The sequence below is a fragment of the Perna viridis genome, chromosome 1 (assembly GCF_037379345.1).
Source record: "Perna viridis isolate PV_CMFRI_1.1 ecotype Kerala chromosome 1, ASM3737934v1, whole genome shotgun sequence".
Classification (NCBI taxonomy): Eukaryota; Metazoa; Mollusca; class Bivalvia; order Mytilida; family Mytilidae; genus Perna; species Perna viridis.
Genome location: NC_142445.1, coordinates 7740868 through 7758351, shown reverse-complemented (window position 1 = coordinate 7758351; position 17484 = coordinate 7740868). Strand labels below are relative to the sequence as shown.

Genomic DNA, 17484 nt, shown 5'->3' with positions numbered 1-17484 from the left:
ATAAAGAGCAGGTTTTTTTTTTATCAGTTTCTTCCTTGTTCCATAGAAGTTCACATAGGAAATGTCTTTCAATTCACTTCATTTGGATTTTTCTTGGTTAAAACTTTATACATATAAAGTGCTTGAGGCAATGGCTTTATAAGTATCAGTGAATGTCAAAATATCAGGAAGAATGTAAAGTTCTAGGCATCATACAATGGTAAAATAGTAGTGGGTGTTGGCACTATTTTTGAATGACTTGACTAGAGGTAGCAGTTGTTGTGGTGTTTGTTTTAACCACTCCTGTAGTTTTTGTTCTGACCACTCCTGTGGTGTTTGTTCTGACCACTCCTGTGGTGTTTGTTTTGACCACTCCTGTGGCATCATTGAAAGTGGCACCAATTGTTTTATCTGTCAGTAATTAAAACAATTACTGTTAACCAACTAATTTTTGGTAAGCTATTTATTTTTGCTGTTTTTGAAATCAAGAAAAAATCATGAAATCAAATCACCTTTTGTTATGGAGTACAGGGAAATAAAATTGATGTCCTGAAATGTGATTATATATTGGTTTACATTAAACTGGTTCTCAGTTGACTACTACATTTACACTACATAGACCATTTGAAGATATTTAAGTTAAGTTTACCTAAAAACCAGTCAGGCTGTGATTTATCATATCTCAAGTTTTAATATCTCCAGTGGGCAACTTTTATTTGAATACAGTTTCTATGAGGTCTACTTGAGGATTTCAAGTAAAAAATTGGGATTGAGAAATGCATGAATCACTAATCATAAACATCTGGTCTAGAGGCAGACCTGCACTTTAGTGTTGACAAATATATGGATATGAATACTGTTTATAATCTACAGAACAATTACATTAATTGGTAAAAACTCCTTCATGTACATGATATAATCTATAGAGTGACATATTCATAATACAGATCCAGAATATTATGGGCATTATTTCATAAAAATCAAATGGGTGCTCTGTAATTGATGCGTTGTAATTTTGTTCATATTTGATAATAAGCTAAGTAAATGCAGCATAGTAGTATAAAAAGGCATTTCCGATGGGTTACAATATTTTCATAAAAACAGTAAATACATTCTCCTGTGGGAATCTGTTAACATTGTCAAAAATAGAAGCTGTCATCTCATTTGGAGAAACATTTAGGATATGTATTCTACATTTTTTGTGTCTGTCCCAAGTCAGGAATTTCTGGCCTCTGTATATCTTGTTTCGTTTTCACCTTTAGTTCATGTTTTATGTTACATGAGTATATAGGGGCAACTCTTTCAATGTACCTGTGTATAATGATGTTTTGGGACCAGCTGCAGCCTGTCCTATAGTTTGGGGATTTCCTCATCGTTGATTGAAGACCCATGGGTGGCATTGGCTGACATCACGGTGGGGTTGTTGTCTCTTTGACATACACACCATACCTATTCTCATTACATTAATTAGATTGAATACATGTAGTGTGTATAATCAGCTGTTAAAAAATGTGCTTTGTAAGCCTTATACTATTGTGTTCTTTGCAAGTTAAATTATGCTGAATTTTGCAGGTTTAGCTACAGTAATTTAACAAAGTTTCTAGATTCTGCTATGGATATAAAGGCCTATGGATGTGTGCCTTATTTTATTGTACCGATATCGTGATGTGCCGAGTTGTCCTATTTCGAACGTTATTACCTCCCCTGGCAAGATGGCTGCTTCCATGGCAAGTGTCACTTTCATGAAAAAACTGCTTCCTCAGTCATTTACAAAACAGTTTTTTTGCAGAAATTGTAGAAATAGTAGAATTTCGCGTTATTCTACGACTACGACAGAAGAAAAAGAAGATGACTCTTTAGTAATGCCTGATGTGGAAACGGACTTCAGAGAAAATGACATTGAACGTTTAAGAAATTTTTCGAATTTGCCTCCTCATCTGAGGCAGTTGGTACATGGAAAAATGCCAGATATGGAATACTATGAAGAGATGACATTCAAAGATAATTCTGAACGTAAGAGTTTCTTGCGAGAGTTGTATGTTAGATATGGAAAAGATTCTAACATTGACCCTGGAGTTTGCTGGCCATCAAAACATGAGTTAGAATCCACCAAGCTTGATGATGAAATTTTAGAATCTTCATTTCAACAGATGATGACACATTTAAATAATGAAAGAAAAGCTGAAGCAGATTTTAGAAAGCAGTTGTAAGATTTCTTTACAAGTATCAATATGATTGTAATTAGTTGTACTTGGAATTTTTGGTCAACAACATATTAGGGTGGACATGTTTTTTCAACAAATGGTCAGTATTCTAATGGGAACAAATTGTGTTCCCTTCTTGCTGGCCTACACTACAGTCAACACAAATTTTAATTTCTCCACTCTCCAGTGGAATCACCATTTTGAAAAATGTTTCACCCCTGTAATAGTGTCTGTAAATCACCCTCCAATAGTTTGGTTCAATCTGTTTCTTAGGTTCTTTCTATATTTTACAAAAAAACTTTAACCAGAATACCTTGGTTTATTTGGAAATTAATGGTATAAAATGATCCTTCTTTCATGTCACAATACCACCTGTTTATAATGTTAACTGAATTTATCAAAGCCAGATTATAATTTTTAATATTTCTACAATTATAGAATAAAATTAATAAATCAGGGAGGGAACTTTGATGTCTGCATTTATCATCAACTAAAACTGAAGATCAAAATTGAAATTAAATAGAATAATTCACCAATATCCTATAATCCTTTCACCAAATTGGAGAAATGAGTTTTTTTGCTTTTGTTGCTTTGTATGCATGATTTCAGTTACTTCATGTTCTTTATTGTGTATGTCTGTTTTCCATGTCTGGGTTCTTTGTCCCTGGATTACATTCTTTTGATTACTGCTATAACCTTGGTTTCCTTGATTATTCTCTTAAACTTATATATCATTTTTACCTTATTCATAGGAAAGAAAAAGTGGAAAAAGGGATGGCAAAAATGGATAGTGCATTGAAAGCATATAATGACAAGGAGCAGACAGAATTACAGAAAGTAGAAGAAGCCAAATTAAAGAAAAAGGTGATGTTGGATGAGGCAGAGGAACATTATGGCTACCCAGTAAAACCAAATAGTGTAGACTTCCAAAACTTTATGGAAATGAGAAGGGAGGAGGAAGCTAAGGCTAAAAAGCTAGCACGTAAAATGAAGAAAAAGGCTAAAATAAGCCCTATGCTGCAAAAAGTTGCCAAACAATCTTAGCTGGTTTTGAGTACCAGTATTTTTTAAAATAAATTGTCATTTGTGAGTTTTGTTACTGTTTAAACATGTTCAGGGTACAACAAGAGGCTCCCAGGAGCCTGAATTGCTCACCTGGTTGAATTTTGCCTTTCCAGGGCAATAAATTAAACAAGAAGTTGTCCAACAATTTTGACTCAAGAAAACTTTGATAGGACTTATCATAAAGATCATTTCAGCAAATGAAAGTAAATCTATCATAGTTTTCAAGACATTGGCTGAAAACTAAAAAAAAAACCTGTCATTTTCCCCTATTAAGACAATAACTCTCATAAGAAGGCGCCTGACAACTTTTATGCCTGTAGACTTTTTTAGTCCTAAGAATAAGGATTGTTTCAGCTATTGAAAGAATTTGGCTAAACCTAACAGTTTTGGAGATATATGCGAAAAACTACTGTCTGACCCCTATGTTCTATTTTTAGTAATGGTGGCCATGCTTTTCAATGGATCAAAAATCCCCATATCAGTTCTATGCAAGATACCCCAAGGAACATTCATACCAAGTTTGGTTCCAATTAGTTCAGTAGTGTCAGAAAAAAAGATTTTTGAAAGAAATAACATTAAAAATAGCAAAAAAAACGTTGAAAAAGGGCAATAACTCCAACATGGCTGAACAGATTAAAATGAAAATTTGACCACACATTGATCCCATCATGCTGAACATTTATATTCGGTCAGAATTTGGCTAAACCTAACTGTTTTGGATATATATGCGAAAAACTACTGTCTGACCCCTATGTTCTATTTTTAGTTATGGCGACCATGCTTTTCGATGGGTGAAAAATCCTCACATCAGTTCTATGCATGATACCCCAAGGAACTTCCATACCAAGTTTGGTTTCAATTGGTCAAGAAGTGTCAGAGGAGAAGATTTTTGAAAGATAGATAAATAATAGATGATCATTTTTTTTTTTTTCTTCAAAAGGGTGGTGCGATTACACCTATCGCACCCCCTGGCTATGGTTTAGACAGGTGTTCAGCATACCTAAGTTCAAAATACATTTGATTTGATATGGTCTTTGAAACGTGGTTTAGACTGGTTATTGCCAGGCCGTAGTCAGGTTTTCTGAATAGGGGGTGCGAACTGATCACCGATAAGCAATTTTACTTGGGTTATCTGGTATGATTTCACTTTTATTACAGGCTAATATGTAAATCATTTTTTTTTTGTTTCGTTTTTTTTCAAAAGGGGGGTGCAATTACACCCATTGCACCCCCTGGCTACAGCCTTGTATTAGATTACTCAGGTTTTGGTTTACACAAGTGTCTAGTTTAGACAGGTCATTAGATTACTAGGGTTTGGTTTACACAGGAGTCTGGTTTAGACAGGTTCTTAGATTACTAAGGGTGTGGTTTACACAGGTGTCTGGTTTAGACAGGTTATAAGATTACTCAGGTTATGATTGCACAGGTTTTGGTTATACAAGTCTGGTTTACAGGTTATTAGATTACTCAGGTTTTGGTTTATACAGGTGTCTGGTTTAGACAGGTTATTAGATTACTCAGGTTTTGGTTTAGACAGGTTAAAATATTACTCAGGTTTTGGTTTATACAGGTTTGTTTTAGACAGGTTATAAGATTATTCAGGTTTTGGTTTAGACAGGTTATTATATTACTCAAGTTTTGGTTTCCACAGGTGTCTGGTTTAGACAGGTTATAAGATTACTCAGGTTTTGGTTTATATATTGGATTGATTGTACAACATTCCTGCTGAGTTTCATTGTAATCAGTGAAGTGGTTTCCATGATGATTGATGATGAACTAATAAGAACAATTTATAGACAACAGATGCAATGTTCACTTGCACTTTTCTACTGATAAGGTAAAAAAGAAAAGGTTAGTTTGGAGTATTTCTGACGGTAGATTGGTGAAGCCCACTTTTTTTTGGTGTCATCACACTAAGTGTGACATTGTTAACTCCGTAGTTGAAAAATATGTAAGAAACATGAACAGTATGGAAAACTCATTGGAGACACTTTCAAAATATTTTTAATGTTTGTTTTTATATTTCAACTAACAATTCCTTTGTATTAATTTTATGCATGACATTTGAATTTACAAATAATGAACAATGTATTGTATACAACAATATATACAAAAATAAATAATTCTGGCAAATATTTTAATAGGGAAATCATACTAATTAAACCTAAATATTTGTAAAAAGGAATGCTTAGTTAATACATCTTGCATATTTGCTTGCATAGTAAATACATAAACAGATAAAAATAATATCCAACTTCAAATTTAATCACCAAAATTGTAGCAATGACTTCAATGCAACACATTGAATGTTCTTTGGGATTAAAAACCTGTTACAACTGCCAATGACAAAGGTCTAGTATTTACTATCCAGTTTATGAGAGTATAGATAAAACATCCAAGGCTAACACAACTCTTATTTTTCATTCTGATAAAATATATCCATGGTAAGAATGGGATCAAGAAAAATAACTTGAAAAAAAACAATTCACATAAAGCCAACACAGAAGCAGACATTGGCAAAATCCACAGTAAACATACAGTAAGGATCATAGTTGTTAAATCTAAGATTTAAAATAGCAGAATTCTATTTGAAATGATATCACCATAACAACATATGTATGCATTTTTTTTCTTTGCAACCATATAAAAGTAAAAAAATAAGTTGTAAAATTTAAACCTTAAATATCTATACCATTGATATTTTACAAATGAATTTTAAAATTATTTTGACATAAAAATATATGACAACATCTATAATTCTATAATTGTTTGCATTTCTTAAACCAATTAAATTAAAGTTTATAATTATAAAACTTTTGAAAGTATAAACCAAAATAAAGTTGGTAAAAATCTAGTTATAAATTTGAAACATTTTCATAAAACATGTACAAAACTCTGTCAAAACAACTATTGAGACACCATTAAATAAAACAACACTTAAAAATTTGGAATGAATAATGTGTTAGAAAGATATAAAAAAAATCTTCCCATCAATTCAGATCTTTTTGTTTTTGCACAAGCCTTAAAACAACAACAAAGAAAACCAATGTAAACATGCTTTTAACAAATACTCCTCTTTGTATTTCAGTACATGTAAAATCCCAGCAGTATCATACTTTAAATAACGTCGTTTATATTATGCAGATATACAAATAACATAATGGACGGCATCATATCTACAGAGATTCAACATAACAGTAAAATTAATGTTTAGCAGTGTGAATTACCAGTAGAATTAATGTTCAACAGTGTGAATTACCAGTATAAACCATTCATTGGGTAACACTGATTTAGTTCTCTAAATACCCCAATAAAATTCTGTTTTTCACAGGCAAACTGTGTCATTACAGTCAAATTGTTAAATACCAATGATTTTTTTTTAAATATTGATAAACCATACTAACAAAAAAGATACTTCAACATAAAGCAAGCTAAATAGTTCAACATGTATCAAAAGGTTTCTTGAACAGAGAGAAATTTGAAAAATCTGAAAATATACAGAATAAAACACTTGTAAACACTATTTTGAAACATAACACAAATTCTATATCCAACAGTATTTCTTTTCCCATTAGGCAAGAATTCCATAACAGCAGATTTCTAAGAAAGTAAACAACTTTATCCTTAAAGAGTACCTATCAATTGTTTCTGTAACATGTAGGTTATCTCCCCTTTTTATTTCAGAGATAAATTATCCTCAGATCTAAAATCTTACTATGTTGAACATAAAGCTATGTTATTTTTAAAACAAGTAACATTAAAAGGGCCTGAAAAAATTAAAGAGCTATGAAAAAAATGCATCATTTCAACATGCATGGTCTTTCCAGGATATCATGTAAAATTCAAAGCCATTACAAAACTTTAAATAAGATGAATGCTGCCATTTTGATATGTACAACACAATGAAATAAATTAAATGCTAGCCATATAAACTGGCCTTATATTACAACCTTGGCACATTCTATTCTACATACACTGTTAATGACAGCAATACCAATGCCCTGCCTTTTGTTCATACTTTTATAAAATTTCATTCCAAACTAAAATGAACACAATTTGAGTTTCTTCACAGTCCCCTTCTCCTGTTCATAAAAACTCTCTCTCTATGTAGAGTGACACAGTTTTAGTATTCTGTAAGGTGTTTACAGCCTCATCGTGTTTAATGTTAAAATCTTGCCCATTCACCTGAAAATAACAAAATACACATTTATAAATATGTAGAAAAATATTTGTTATAAGTTCACAATTATTTAATCAATAATTAGTGTTATGAGACTAAATATTCAGCTGCAATAAATAATATAATGTCATTTCAAAGAAATAATGAAAAAAGTGCCCATTAACAATATAACATACTAACAAATTGTTACAACATATTTAGTGCTTTTCAGCAATTAATTTTATTTTCTATTTCAATGAGGTAAAGGTCTGTGAACAAATTTCATTGCCTTATTTCATGTATATTTCCAACCTTGTCATTTTAGTTGTTGAATTTTGGGGTTTTTTTTTAAGTCTACAATGTCCTTTCATTATCAAGTGTGTGTTCATCTAATATCAAAGTTTCAAATAAAGTTTTACAAATTAAAGCTACCCAATCTCATCAACAACCAATACAGCAATGATATAAATGAGAAAACCATGTTACTAAGTCAAAATGAGATATTAGTAGGATATATTACAATGATCACAACAGGTGTTACAAAAGGAGCAGGATTTAAAATCTTACTCTCATCTTCAGTGATAGGGTAAAAGAAATGGGTGTCAAATTGTGTATACTGCTGGTCAGACTGAAAAGGATCAAAGTAATTATCTGATATTTTTACTTTGTCAAAATTCCAATATAATATTGCTAACTTTGCTTAATTCCCCATAATTGGAGCAAAAAAGGTACATATTTGAAATCATGTGAAGGATGACAACCTGTATTGTTGGTACTGATAATAAAACCTTTTTAAATGTCTTCTTTTTTTACATTTCTATTAATAATTCTGATAAAATTTTAGATTTGTGACCACTTAACATTATTAACATTAATAATCAAGTTATAATTAAATATCTATTCTGAAATTTTTACCTCCCTTACCTCAAGTACTTTATCACCGGGTCGTAATGACATTGCAGCAGGACTTCCAGGAGATACTTTGGTGATAAATATACCCTGTAATTATAAAGTATATGAAGTAATTAATACATATATCATTCAATGTACACAGAGTTAACTAACATCATATAGTTGAGCTGGTTTTTGATGTAGTTTAATACATGATCTTGAAAAAAAAAGCCTGAACAATTTGATATTTTTGATAAATTGTGTATAAAATATACTCCTTGGGTTCAATTAAATGTCCTTTTAGCTTCTTTAATGTGCTATGGATTGATCAATTTAATATTCCTAATCGAACACACTAGCAAAATCAAGACAATTTTCTGTCAAAGGTGGACACTGAAAAATAAGCTAACATTGACATTTAAATTAACCACAAGAAAATGTTCTTTGACATTACTTTATCTTTATACATATTATCGTATTAGGAACTTAACTGAACTCTCAAAACTGAAAATTGAAAATGGTTACCCATAAACTTCTCAGTATACACGAAAACTTACAGGTTACCAGAAAAATCTGAGTTGTACCTTCTAGCTTTTAAGATATTCACTCAAATTCACTAAGTAGGGGTTTTTGATCAATGTGAATTAAAATGTATCAACATATAACCTATCTTCATATGTAAAAAGTTTTCCAAGTTAAAAGTCTGCTGTAAGCAAGAAACAAACCTAAAATAAAAATCAAGCATTTCTGGCTTGCAGTGCTAAATAAAAATTATTAGGGTATAAATAGTTAACACAAAAAACAAAAAACACGACTCAAAATCTAGTCAAGTCAACTATTTTTAAGGTTAAGCAATGAGACAAAAAAAGGACTGGTCTGAATCCAAACAGATATATAGCAGTAGCTAATTGCAAGTTAATAGAAGTTATAGATGATGAATGGTTAGAGAATGTAAGAATAATGCCTCCACCACCATCACATTGTTATGTTCAGATTGGATTGTGAGGAGTTAGTAGACACTCACACTATCATCTGTTCTGTAAGGGTTACCATGGGAACCTATACCACCAGCGATACTGAATCCTAACTCTGGATTCTTTGTTATTGTAACATGGAACTGGAAAACATTGGGATTCTTTAATTCACATCCTCTTTATGATAATCAAATTTGTTTAAAATAAATCATTTTTTTTTTTTAATGTATAGAACCCAAAGAGCATGTACATATATTAGACTAAGATTCATTGATTACTTCCCTTTTTGTATGGTTTCATAGAAATAGCAACATTAATTAAGGACATAATGGGTCATTCTTCATTCTTTTTCTGACTTTTAAAAAAACAAAAAAAATAATACAGCTGAAAATGTTTGTATTGAATACAAGATATTCATGGAAGGTTTGATGATGTCTTATTCTAGCTCAAATACACATGCTAGAGAATTTATGGGTATGTCACAGCGGTTGATCCAATTGGGGTGGTGACTGGAGCACCCTTTTGTGGAATATTTTGTTAATTTTGTGCAGAATTTGGGCAATTTATGGTGCATAACCACTTGTTCTTCTGAAACTACCATGGAACTCCCTTTTCAAAATCTCTGGATCCAACCCTGGGTTGTATTGTATTGTAGATCTAACTCAATTATACCAAATCAAAACCTTGAAACATTATTTTCATGTTTGTAAATGACAATTCTGTTGTTAAGGCAGGGGTTAAGACACATCTATGATAGATTACACAGTAAAATATACACACAATTATGCTGAGTTATGATGGTTAGTGAAATAATGAAATCAGAATATACAAATGAATGCACAAGTAAGCAAACCATTTTAATAACAATGAAGTGAAATTTCACATGACAGGCATGCAATATCTTTATATGATGTTATTAAAATTTTCTCAGTTTTCTACATTTTTTCTTTTCTATCTGAGATAATGCATAAAAGCTTGAAAAAGCTGCATCAATCTGCATGCAAACATGAAAGCAGCTATGATCGTATTGGCTACAAGTAAAGGTCACATTAAAACTGCTTATTTACCTTGTCACATCTTTTAGCATTCTGTGTGTAGGCAGGTACTGATGAAGATGATGTTGATGAATGATCTGGTGTTGCCTCCCTTGATGGATACTCTTTTGTATTGGAGGAGGAATAAGAGTTGTTGTATGAAGATGGATCTGGAGGTGCTCTAGATGGTGGTGGCATGCCATAACCTGTGTTGGAGATTTATATACATGCATACACATAAGTGCTATTAGAGTACATACACAATGTAACCAATTACCAAAAAGTGTGTACCTGTTCTTAAACATAAGTTTGAATATGTCCTTCAGGTGACATTGACAGGCAGGACTGAGTTTGATCTAAGTAATGAAGTAAAAAGCATAAACATTGAAGTAAGGATGTGCTATTAAGTTTAATTTAACTAATACTACAAAATTTGGGTGAAAGCGATTAACTATATGTACATGTACAAGTAAATCATGTCTCTTTCAAGAAGAATATTTGCTGAATATTGAATATTGCACTTTTAAGAAAAAAATAGATAAATAAGATATGAATACAACTTATAAATTCCTACCAACTCAATGGCATAGATAATAATAATAGCAAATATGATTATTGACTGAGCTGATCACCATTCTAGTACAGTGACATGCAGATAAATTCAAGAATACTTTGAATCTTTATTTTTGAAGAGGTGCTTTCAAGATCTTTGATTAACTGTGCAAAATCATGTTTTTATTTTTATTATTATATACATTTTTAGAAAAAAGCTGGTTTAATTGGATATGGGTGCTGAATTACTGAACAAGATGCATTTGGTGAGTTGAAATAAAGTGGTCTAAAACTTCCTGAAAAAAAATGTACTATCAAAAATAAAAGAGTCTGGAAATATTGATATGAGATTTGTCAGATTATTTATCATTGATCATTTAATTTTAATCCATTGAATGTAAATATACATTCATATCAAAGCTTTAAAATCATTACATTTAAAAATAACCACCATCAAAACTAAAAAAAACTGGCATATTGTTTTCCTGAAAAAAAAATAACAAAAAGTTTCATAATTAAACTTCAATTATATTCCATAAAACTAACCTGAGTATTTGGAGGGAGAATCTGTTTGATCGAAAGCTGTATGTAACTGATGATATCCACTGTCTGTTGAACTAGACACTTGTGATACCTGAGAGGGGTCATCCTTGTACATTTCAACATCTTCATATGTTGACATTGTGGGATTCTGGACATCACCAGGTTCATAAGATTTCCCAGAACTATAGGAGTCATAAAATTGTTTATGTGAGTGATTACTATCATTTGGAGAGTTCCGATGACTACTCTGTTCACGACTACCATAGCCAGATTCTCTTGGAGAATCTCGAGAATTCTGTCTCTCATCCCCTGTGACTGATCCTGGTGTCCTTGACCTTTCAGGGTTAGTCTGAGACAGAGGGGTCATACTACGTTTTGACATGTCAGGTGTCCGTTTGTAATCACTAATATATTGATTAGCACTATACACATTCTCTCCATATGTATAATCACTAGGATGGTAATTTGCTTGATATTGGTTGCCATGGTAAGTTGTTGGAGTTCTCTGTCCATTATTACGATCACAGCTATCAGAATTTGGAATTTCATTGATCCTTTGGTACATAATAGGAGAACTACTTGTCCTTTTATCATAATTATATACACCATATGGAGAAGTCCTACTAGGAGTAGTTGGTAATTTTCTTTGTCCCCCTGGCCCATAGGGAGGGGCAGGTTTGTACGGTGGTGGTCTATCTGTTGGAGAGCTATTTTGTTGTACCTAAAATACATGAACATAAGACTGAACACAGTTGCCAATGACATGTTATATAAGAAACCAAGCATGATATTAATAATATTAGTTCTTACAATAGAGATCACTTGATCAAAGTAAATTTTATGACTTGTTTTTTGCTGTTTGGAGTGTTTCTTTGTGACCTTCTTATCAATAAACTTTGTAGGGAGGCGGAAGAGGCAATTGGCAAATTGATGACAGCTGCCTGTTTTCATGTCTTTTTATTACTTTGTTGATAGTAGGAAAACTTTTCAATGTAGACTGTAGAATGGTTTATTACACTATTTCCGTGTTTCATGAATCATATTTTACAAAGTGGTAAAAATAGTATTATACATCTTCTTACAATGAAAGGTAACATGTAAAGTAACCCCTTCAACATTTTCAAATTCTGCAAGTTTTCATTGTAATACATTCTTGACACTAAAATTCTTTTGTTTCAGTTTCAGCAAAATGTCATTGTGATTTGTAAATTAGTTTCTATGAAATTTCTTTTTTAAATCTAAAATGGTTAAACCTTTCTAAACCAAACCCTGAATAAACCCAAAATCTGTCTACACCAGTCTCTTCGTATCAGTTTAAATGTATTCCAAACCTGGGTAAACCAAACATTCCAGAAGAGGTTTGGTCAAATCTTACAATGAATTACATACCCTGTTTTGATTTGAGGGGATTTTATCACTATACATATCTTTCCTCCAATCAGATGGTCTGAATTCATTATCATCATTACTCCCACTTGCACTATTTGACCTCGACCTTGAGGTGTTAAAAGTGAAACCTGAAGGAGGATCTGATGAGACTGGGGTACTTTGGTCCATAATTTTTCCATGAAGGAATTGACTAGGTGATGGAGGCTGGTGATACCCAACACCTGAAACACTTTTATTTTCCACTGATTTGTTATGTTGTAGCTGCTGAGAATATAATTCATCATTCCTTACAACCACTCTTCGACTATGAGACAGCTGAGGAGTTCTATTAGAAACACTATCCTGATTATTATTGTTATTTTGTGTCCGACTAGCACTTTCAGCATATCGATTGACACTGTCTAAATGCTGTGCCCTATTTTCACCCTGTGAATTTCTATGCATTGTTTTAGGATTACTATTCAAATCATAAGGAAGACTATTTGACTTAGATTGATTCTGTAATGGCTGTTGTTGTTGTATGGTGTATCCAGTACTTTGTCTCTTCTGAGAATATCCTTCTAAGTCACTAGAGTAACCATCTTTACCCCTTGGCTTTCTAGGGGTGATAGTTATACTTGCTTCCCCACCATATTGTGCTAACATCTGCTGCCGTCTATAACGAGTCACTTCAGTTTCACTTCTATAACCTGTATCAGAATCATAATCTCTATGACTTCGATGTCTACGATGCTGAGGTTGTGGTGTGCTCACTGGAGCGTAACCATACTGCGAAAATGATTTTGCCAGTTCATGTGGCGAGGCATAAGCAAACCCAGGAGATTGAGAATAAGGTTTGTTTCCTCTGTGAGCTTCCTGATTTTGTGATATGTTTTGGTTAGAGCCGTATGAGTGTCGACGTTCATGCTCTGTAAATCCCCCATCATCTTCATCAGAACCAGGTCTTTTGCCTTTATCTCTCACTAAAAAGAACGTTCAGAATTTAATTTCTGGATGCATAGTTAAAATTAAGAATTTCAAACTTTCAACTGATAAAGAGAAAATGTCAGCTTGCTTGTTTTTTTTTTTTTTAAAGATAATACCATCTTCTATAAATTCAAATCATTATTCTATAAGGATAAAATCCTCCTTTCTACCAGTACGAAGTTCCAACAACATAGACTATTCAATAATGAATAACATTATAAGTCAATTCAATGCACTTCTAAAACAGTTTTAATCACAACATTTTTCTTTTACAGTTAAGCACCTGAAGGAGTTTTCTTTGGACCATGTGGAGGTTTAGAATCTGGTGTGACTTCTCCACTTTTTCTTGCTCTCTCTTTAGACAATCTGACTTGTGATAGGTCCAATACCAAGTCCCTCTCAGGAGAACCTTGTCTGTGATGCATTCTGGCTTTATCTTTGGCAAGTTTTTCCTAAAAATTACACAATAAATCATTCAAAAACTACTAAAAATTGTTAATTTATTATGATAAATCAATTCTTTTTAATATCTGTCATTATTCCACACCTTTTGATATTACATATTATACACAAAAAGGTGGTTCTTCAACTTTACATTATATTTATCCTAAAATTAATAAGATAATAAAATTATTGCCAACAAATATTGAAAACATGCTAATTAGAGCATACCAATTCCTATTATAGTTCATAGGGATGGAGTGTCAATGACATCTTACAAATGTAGATTCTTTGTCAAACCATTAATGGCTCCAAATCTTTCTGTCCAGAGTGACTTTTTAAGGAGTGATGTTTAGCAGTTCAGATGGGATTGTTTGAACTTTTAATGCAGCATGCATTATAGGTGGTCTAACAGATTCCTGTCTGATAAGACATCAGCAAATAACAATACAGCCGTCAATTATCAACAAGGTCAAATGTTATTCAAGTACAAATAGCTCTGACCCTCATAGGCACAGCCTTACTTGAACTGCGTACTTACTCATCATTATGTTGAGCAAGACTGAAGAGGGTTGTACTTACTTTATCACATTTGTAAAGTCTGTGCGTTTCATGGAGTGAAGGAGAAGATGGCTTAGATATTCTGGCTTCTCTTATATGTACATCACTAGGCTCTATACCTCCAGTAGGGGACACCTATAATACAACAGAAAGCACATGACTTCAATAATTGCAGTGTTTTCATAACCATTATTTATAACTGGAACTTCCAAGTCATCGGGGGTAGGATACTCAAATTAGAAATATAATGAAATGTAGTGCACACAGGTAATCTAACCTTATTAAATGGATGGCGAGGTGGTTCTATTTGATAAAGGGTAGGTTAAGAAATTGCTAAAAATGTGATGACTAAATATTGAAAGATGCGAGAAAGCTATAAACGCTTGCTATAATGCATGTACATGTAGGAAATATATATATATATATGAATACATGATATAAAAAACATTACATGCAGTTAATATTGTGTCCATCACCATGCTACAAACACCATGAACCACATTACAGCCATTTGCCATACCAAAACATACTGACGTGTACCAATGAACTGGGCACTGTACCCAATATTCTACCAGGGATTTTCTATCTTGTATCTAAACTTGCAAATTCATACCAAGTACTTATCAAGTTTACATAAAATTAATAATACAGTTAAACTAAAACCAAACCCTGAATAAACTGGAAACTTATGTAAACCAGATATCAGTTTCAAAACCTTTTTAACATGCGTAAACCAAATTCCTGCCTAAACCAACCAAATTCTTCTAAAGTCTGAAGGTAGTTCAGGTGGTACTGGTTTCATTATAATAGGTCATAGAATACTTTTTCCTCTCCATCTCTATAGAAATAATGTACCACTATGCCAGGATACTATATATGAGATTCTTACCTTGTTATTTGTATATATCCATTGAAAAACTTTTAGTAGACTGGAAAAATTTTTCAAAACTAAGGATTTTTTATCAAAATTAATGCCTCTTTGTACAAAATTTTTACCTCTCCATCAGAAAAAGCCTTATTTTCAGCTCCATCATTCCATGTGACTGTAGACCCTCCCATTACTCTTTTCCTTGCTGCCATATTTTGATTATGTCTCAACTTTTCTCTCATCTCTTTAGGATATGGGGTGGGATGCCTTATTAGTTTACCCTGTAACAACCCAGTGTGTTAAGTAACATGAACAAAATTAACAAGACTCATGTTTGCTGTTTCCAGAAGTAAAATGTATAAACTACATTTGTATTGTCAAAATCCTCAAGGGAGTAACCCCTAATATGCCATAGTCTTGAACCTTCCTAAAAAAGATCATGGAATTCAAATTTAACTGGTTTCAGGGACAGAGATGTTCTAGGCTATATGCTAATTTTTGCCTAAATTTTATGCAAAATCAATAAAATTTTTACAAAAAAGGGGATCCCAACCCTAGGAAACCTTCCCACAGATCTGCTACTGGATTTTTTAGACAGACAACAAACATAAAAAAATAAACCCATGGTCTTAAAACAAAAACAGGGATGTACAAATTTTGATACTTCTTCTGAAAAACAGCATACATACAGGTTAGTCAAACAAAATACGCAAGACATAACAAGTATTAGTTAAAAATTATCACCATCATTCATCAAAGATAAAATTCATCCATAGAACATGCAATGTTCAAAAGTATTCAGCAAGCAAACTTTTGTGTTCATGCTTGAAAGCAATTGGAAGCTTTGCAAATTAAGCACAGAATGGAAAACTTCTAAAGGATGCAATGATGTGATTTTTGTTGTCAGGACATGTATAATATTTCCTACTGATATAAGAATAAAAACTATAGCTACAGGAATATACAATTAAATAGTCTTGTTAGTTGTATGTGCTTTAAAACATTTAATGTTCTGGAATTGGGAATGTTGAAAAAAAAAATGGAAAAAATAGTACAGTTACACATTGATGTATTCTTATTTCATCAATATTTATCTGAAATCAATCCTTAAATGAATTGCCATTGTCAAATACAGAGTCGTGATATTTTATAAATGATGGAAAAATAACTAAATATTAATCCAAGACAATTTTTATAACTGATAAATTTCCATGGAATGCTCTCCATTTTACCTGATCATTCATATCTTCATTGAATTCGAAATGAATCTGTTGTCTTCTCTCTCTTTCTTCATCCCAGATAGATGGATGGAAGCTATCCGTGTCACCTCCATGGTCAACACCTATAAATTGAATGTGACCCATTAGTGTAGGTGTGTTATTTGCGTCATATGACACTACAGGCTTGAAACAGTCAGGTTTTCAACCTATCAGTATAGGATAATCTTTGCAGTTTCTACCCATAGCTGTAAAGCAAGTTCGCTTTGTACTTTTTTAAACTTTGCTAAATTACATACTTATATCAGTGCAGTCTACCATCATCAGATTAATATCGAATTTGTTTGGACATATGTAAACCTAATTGTATCAAACTTTTGTGCCTACAGCATAGAATGTTTTTCAATGTAACTTTGCTGTTCACTTGTTTGTGTTCAATTCTCCTTATCACATGTAATTTATTAAATGAATTTTTTACCATGATCGTTGCCTGGTTCCTGAGGTAGTAAATAACATGTTAGTATTTTCCTTCCTGTTTCAGCATCATGATCTGACTGGAGGGGAACTAATGGGCGAGTCTGAAAAAAGAAACAATTATCTAAATTTACTGTGAGTATACTTTACAAAAGAGTACCCGACAA

General features: G+C 32.3%; 2 protein-coding genes across 8 annotated transcripts in view; one reads left to right on the top strand and one right to left on the bottom strand.

The window, feature by feature from the left end:
- Positions 1–1672: 1672 nt before the first annotated feature.
- Positions 1673–3273, top strand: LOC148627064 (large ribosomal subunit protein mL64-like). The gene is made up of 2 exons (XM_088566716.1): positions 1673–2185; positions 2936–3273. The coding sequence occupies exons 1-2, from the start codon at positions 1692–1694 to the stop codon at positions 3225–3227; spliced, it is 786 nt and encodes a 261-aa protein (XP_088422842.1). The 5' UTR covers positions 1673–1691; the 3' UTR covers positions 3228–3273.
- A 1961-nt stretch (positions 3274–5234) lies between these two features.
- The window catches only part of LOC148627063 (uncharacterized), a 55094-nt gene continuing 42844 nt past the window's right edge, over positions 5235–17484 (bottom strand). For 3 of the 7 annotated variants that reach the window (XM_088566680.1, XM_088566663.1, XM_088566708.1), the window contains 11 exons: positions 17322–17421; positions 16859–16968; positions 15755–15907; positions 14780–14893; positions 14040–14208; positions 12791–13752; positions 11405–12122; positions 10340–10512; positions 9323–9415; positions 8332–8406; positions 5235–7433 (listed from right to left, as the gene is read on the bottom strand). In XM_088566680.1, coding sequence (XP_088422806.1) covers positions 7335–7433; positions 8332–8406; positions 9323–9415; positions 10340–10512; positions 11405–12122; positions 12791–13752; positions 14040–14208; positions 14780–14893; positions 15755–15907; positions 16859–16968; positions 17322–17421 — 2766 coding nt within the window. In that variant the 3' untranslated portion in view covers positions 5235–7334. Of the gene's footprint in view, positions 7434–7974; positions 8036–8331; positions 8407–9322; positions 9416–10339; positions 10513–11404; positions 12123–12790; positions 13753–14039; positions 14209–14779; positions 14894–15754; positions 15908–16858; positions 16969–17321; positions 17422–17484 lie in introns of all 7 variants that reach the window. The other 4 variants (XM_088566671.1, XM_088566698.1, XM_088566705.1 and 1 more) reach the window with 4 other exon arrangements.

Coding starts and splice junctions, on each gene's coding strand:
- LOC148627064 (XM_088566716.1), top strand. CDS start 1,692: ATGGCTGCTTCCATGGCAAGTGTCACTTTCATGAAAAAACTGCTTCCT. Junction 2,186..2,935: donor GCAGATTTTAGAAAGCAGTT/GTAAGATTTCTT, acceptor CCTTATTCATAG/GAAAGAAAAAGTGGAAAAAG.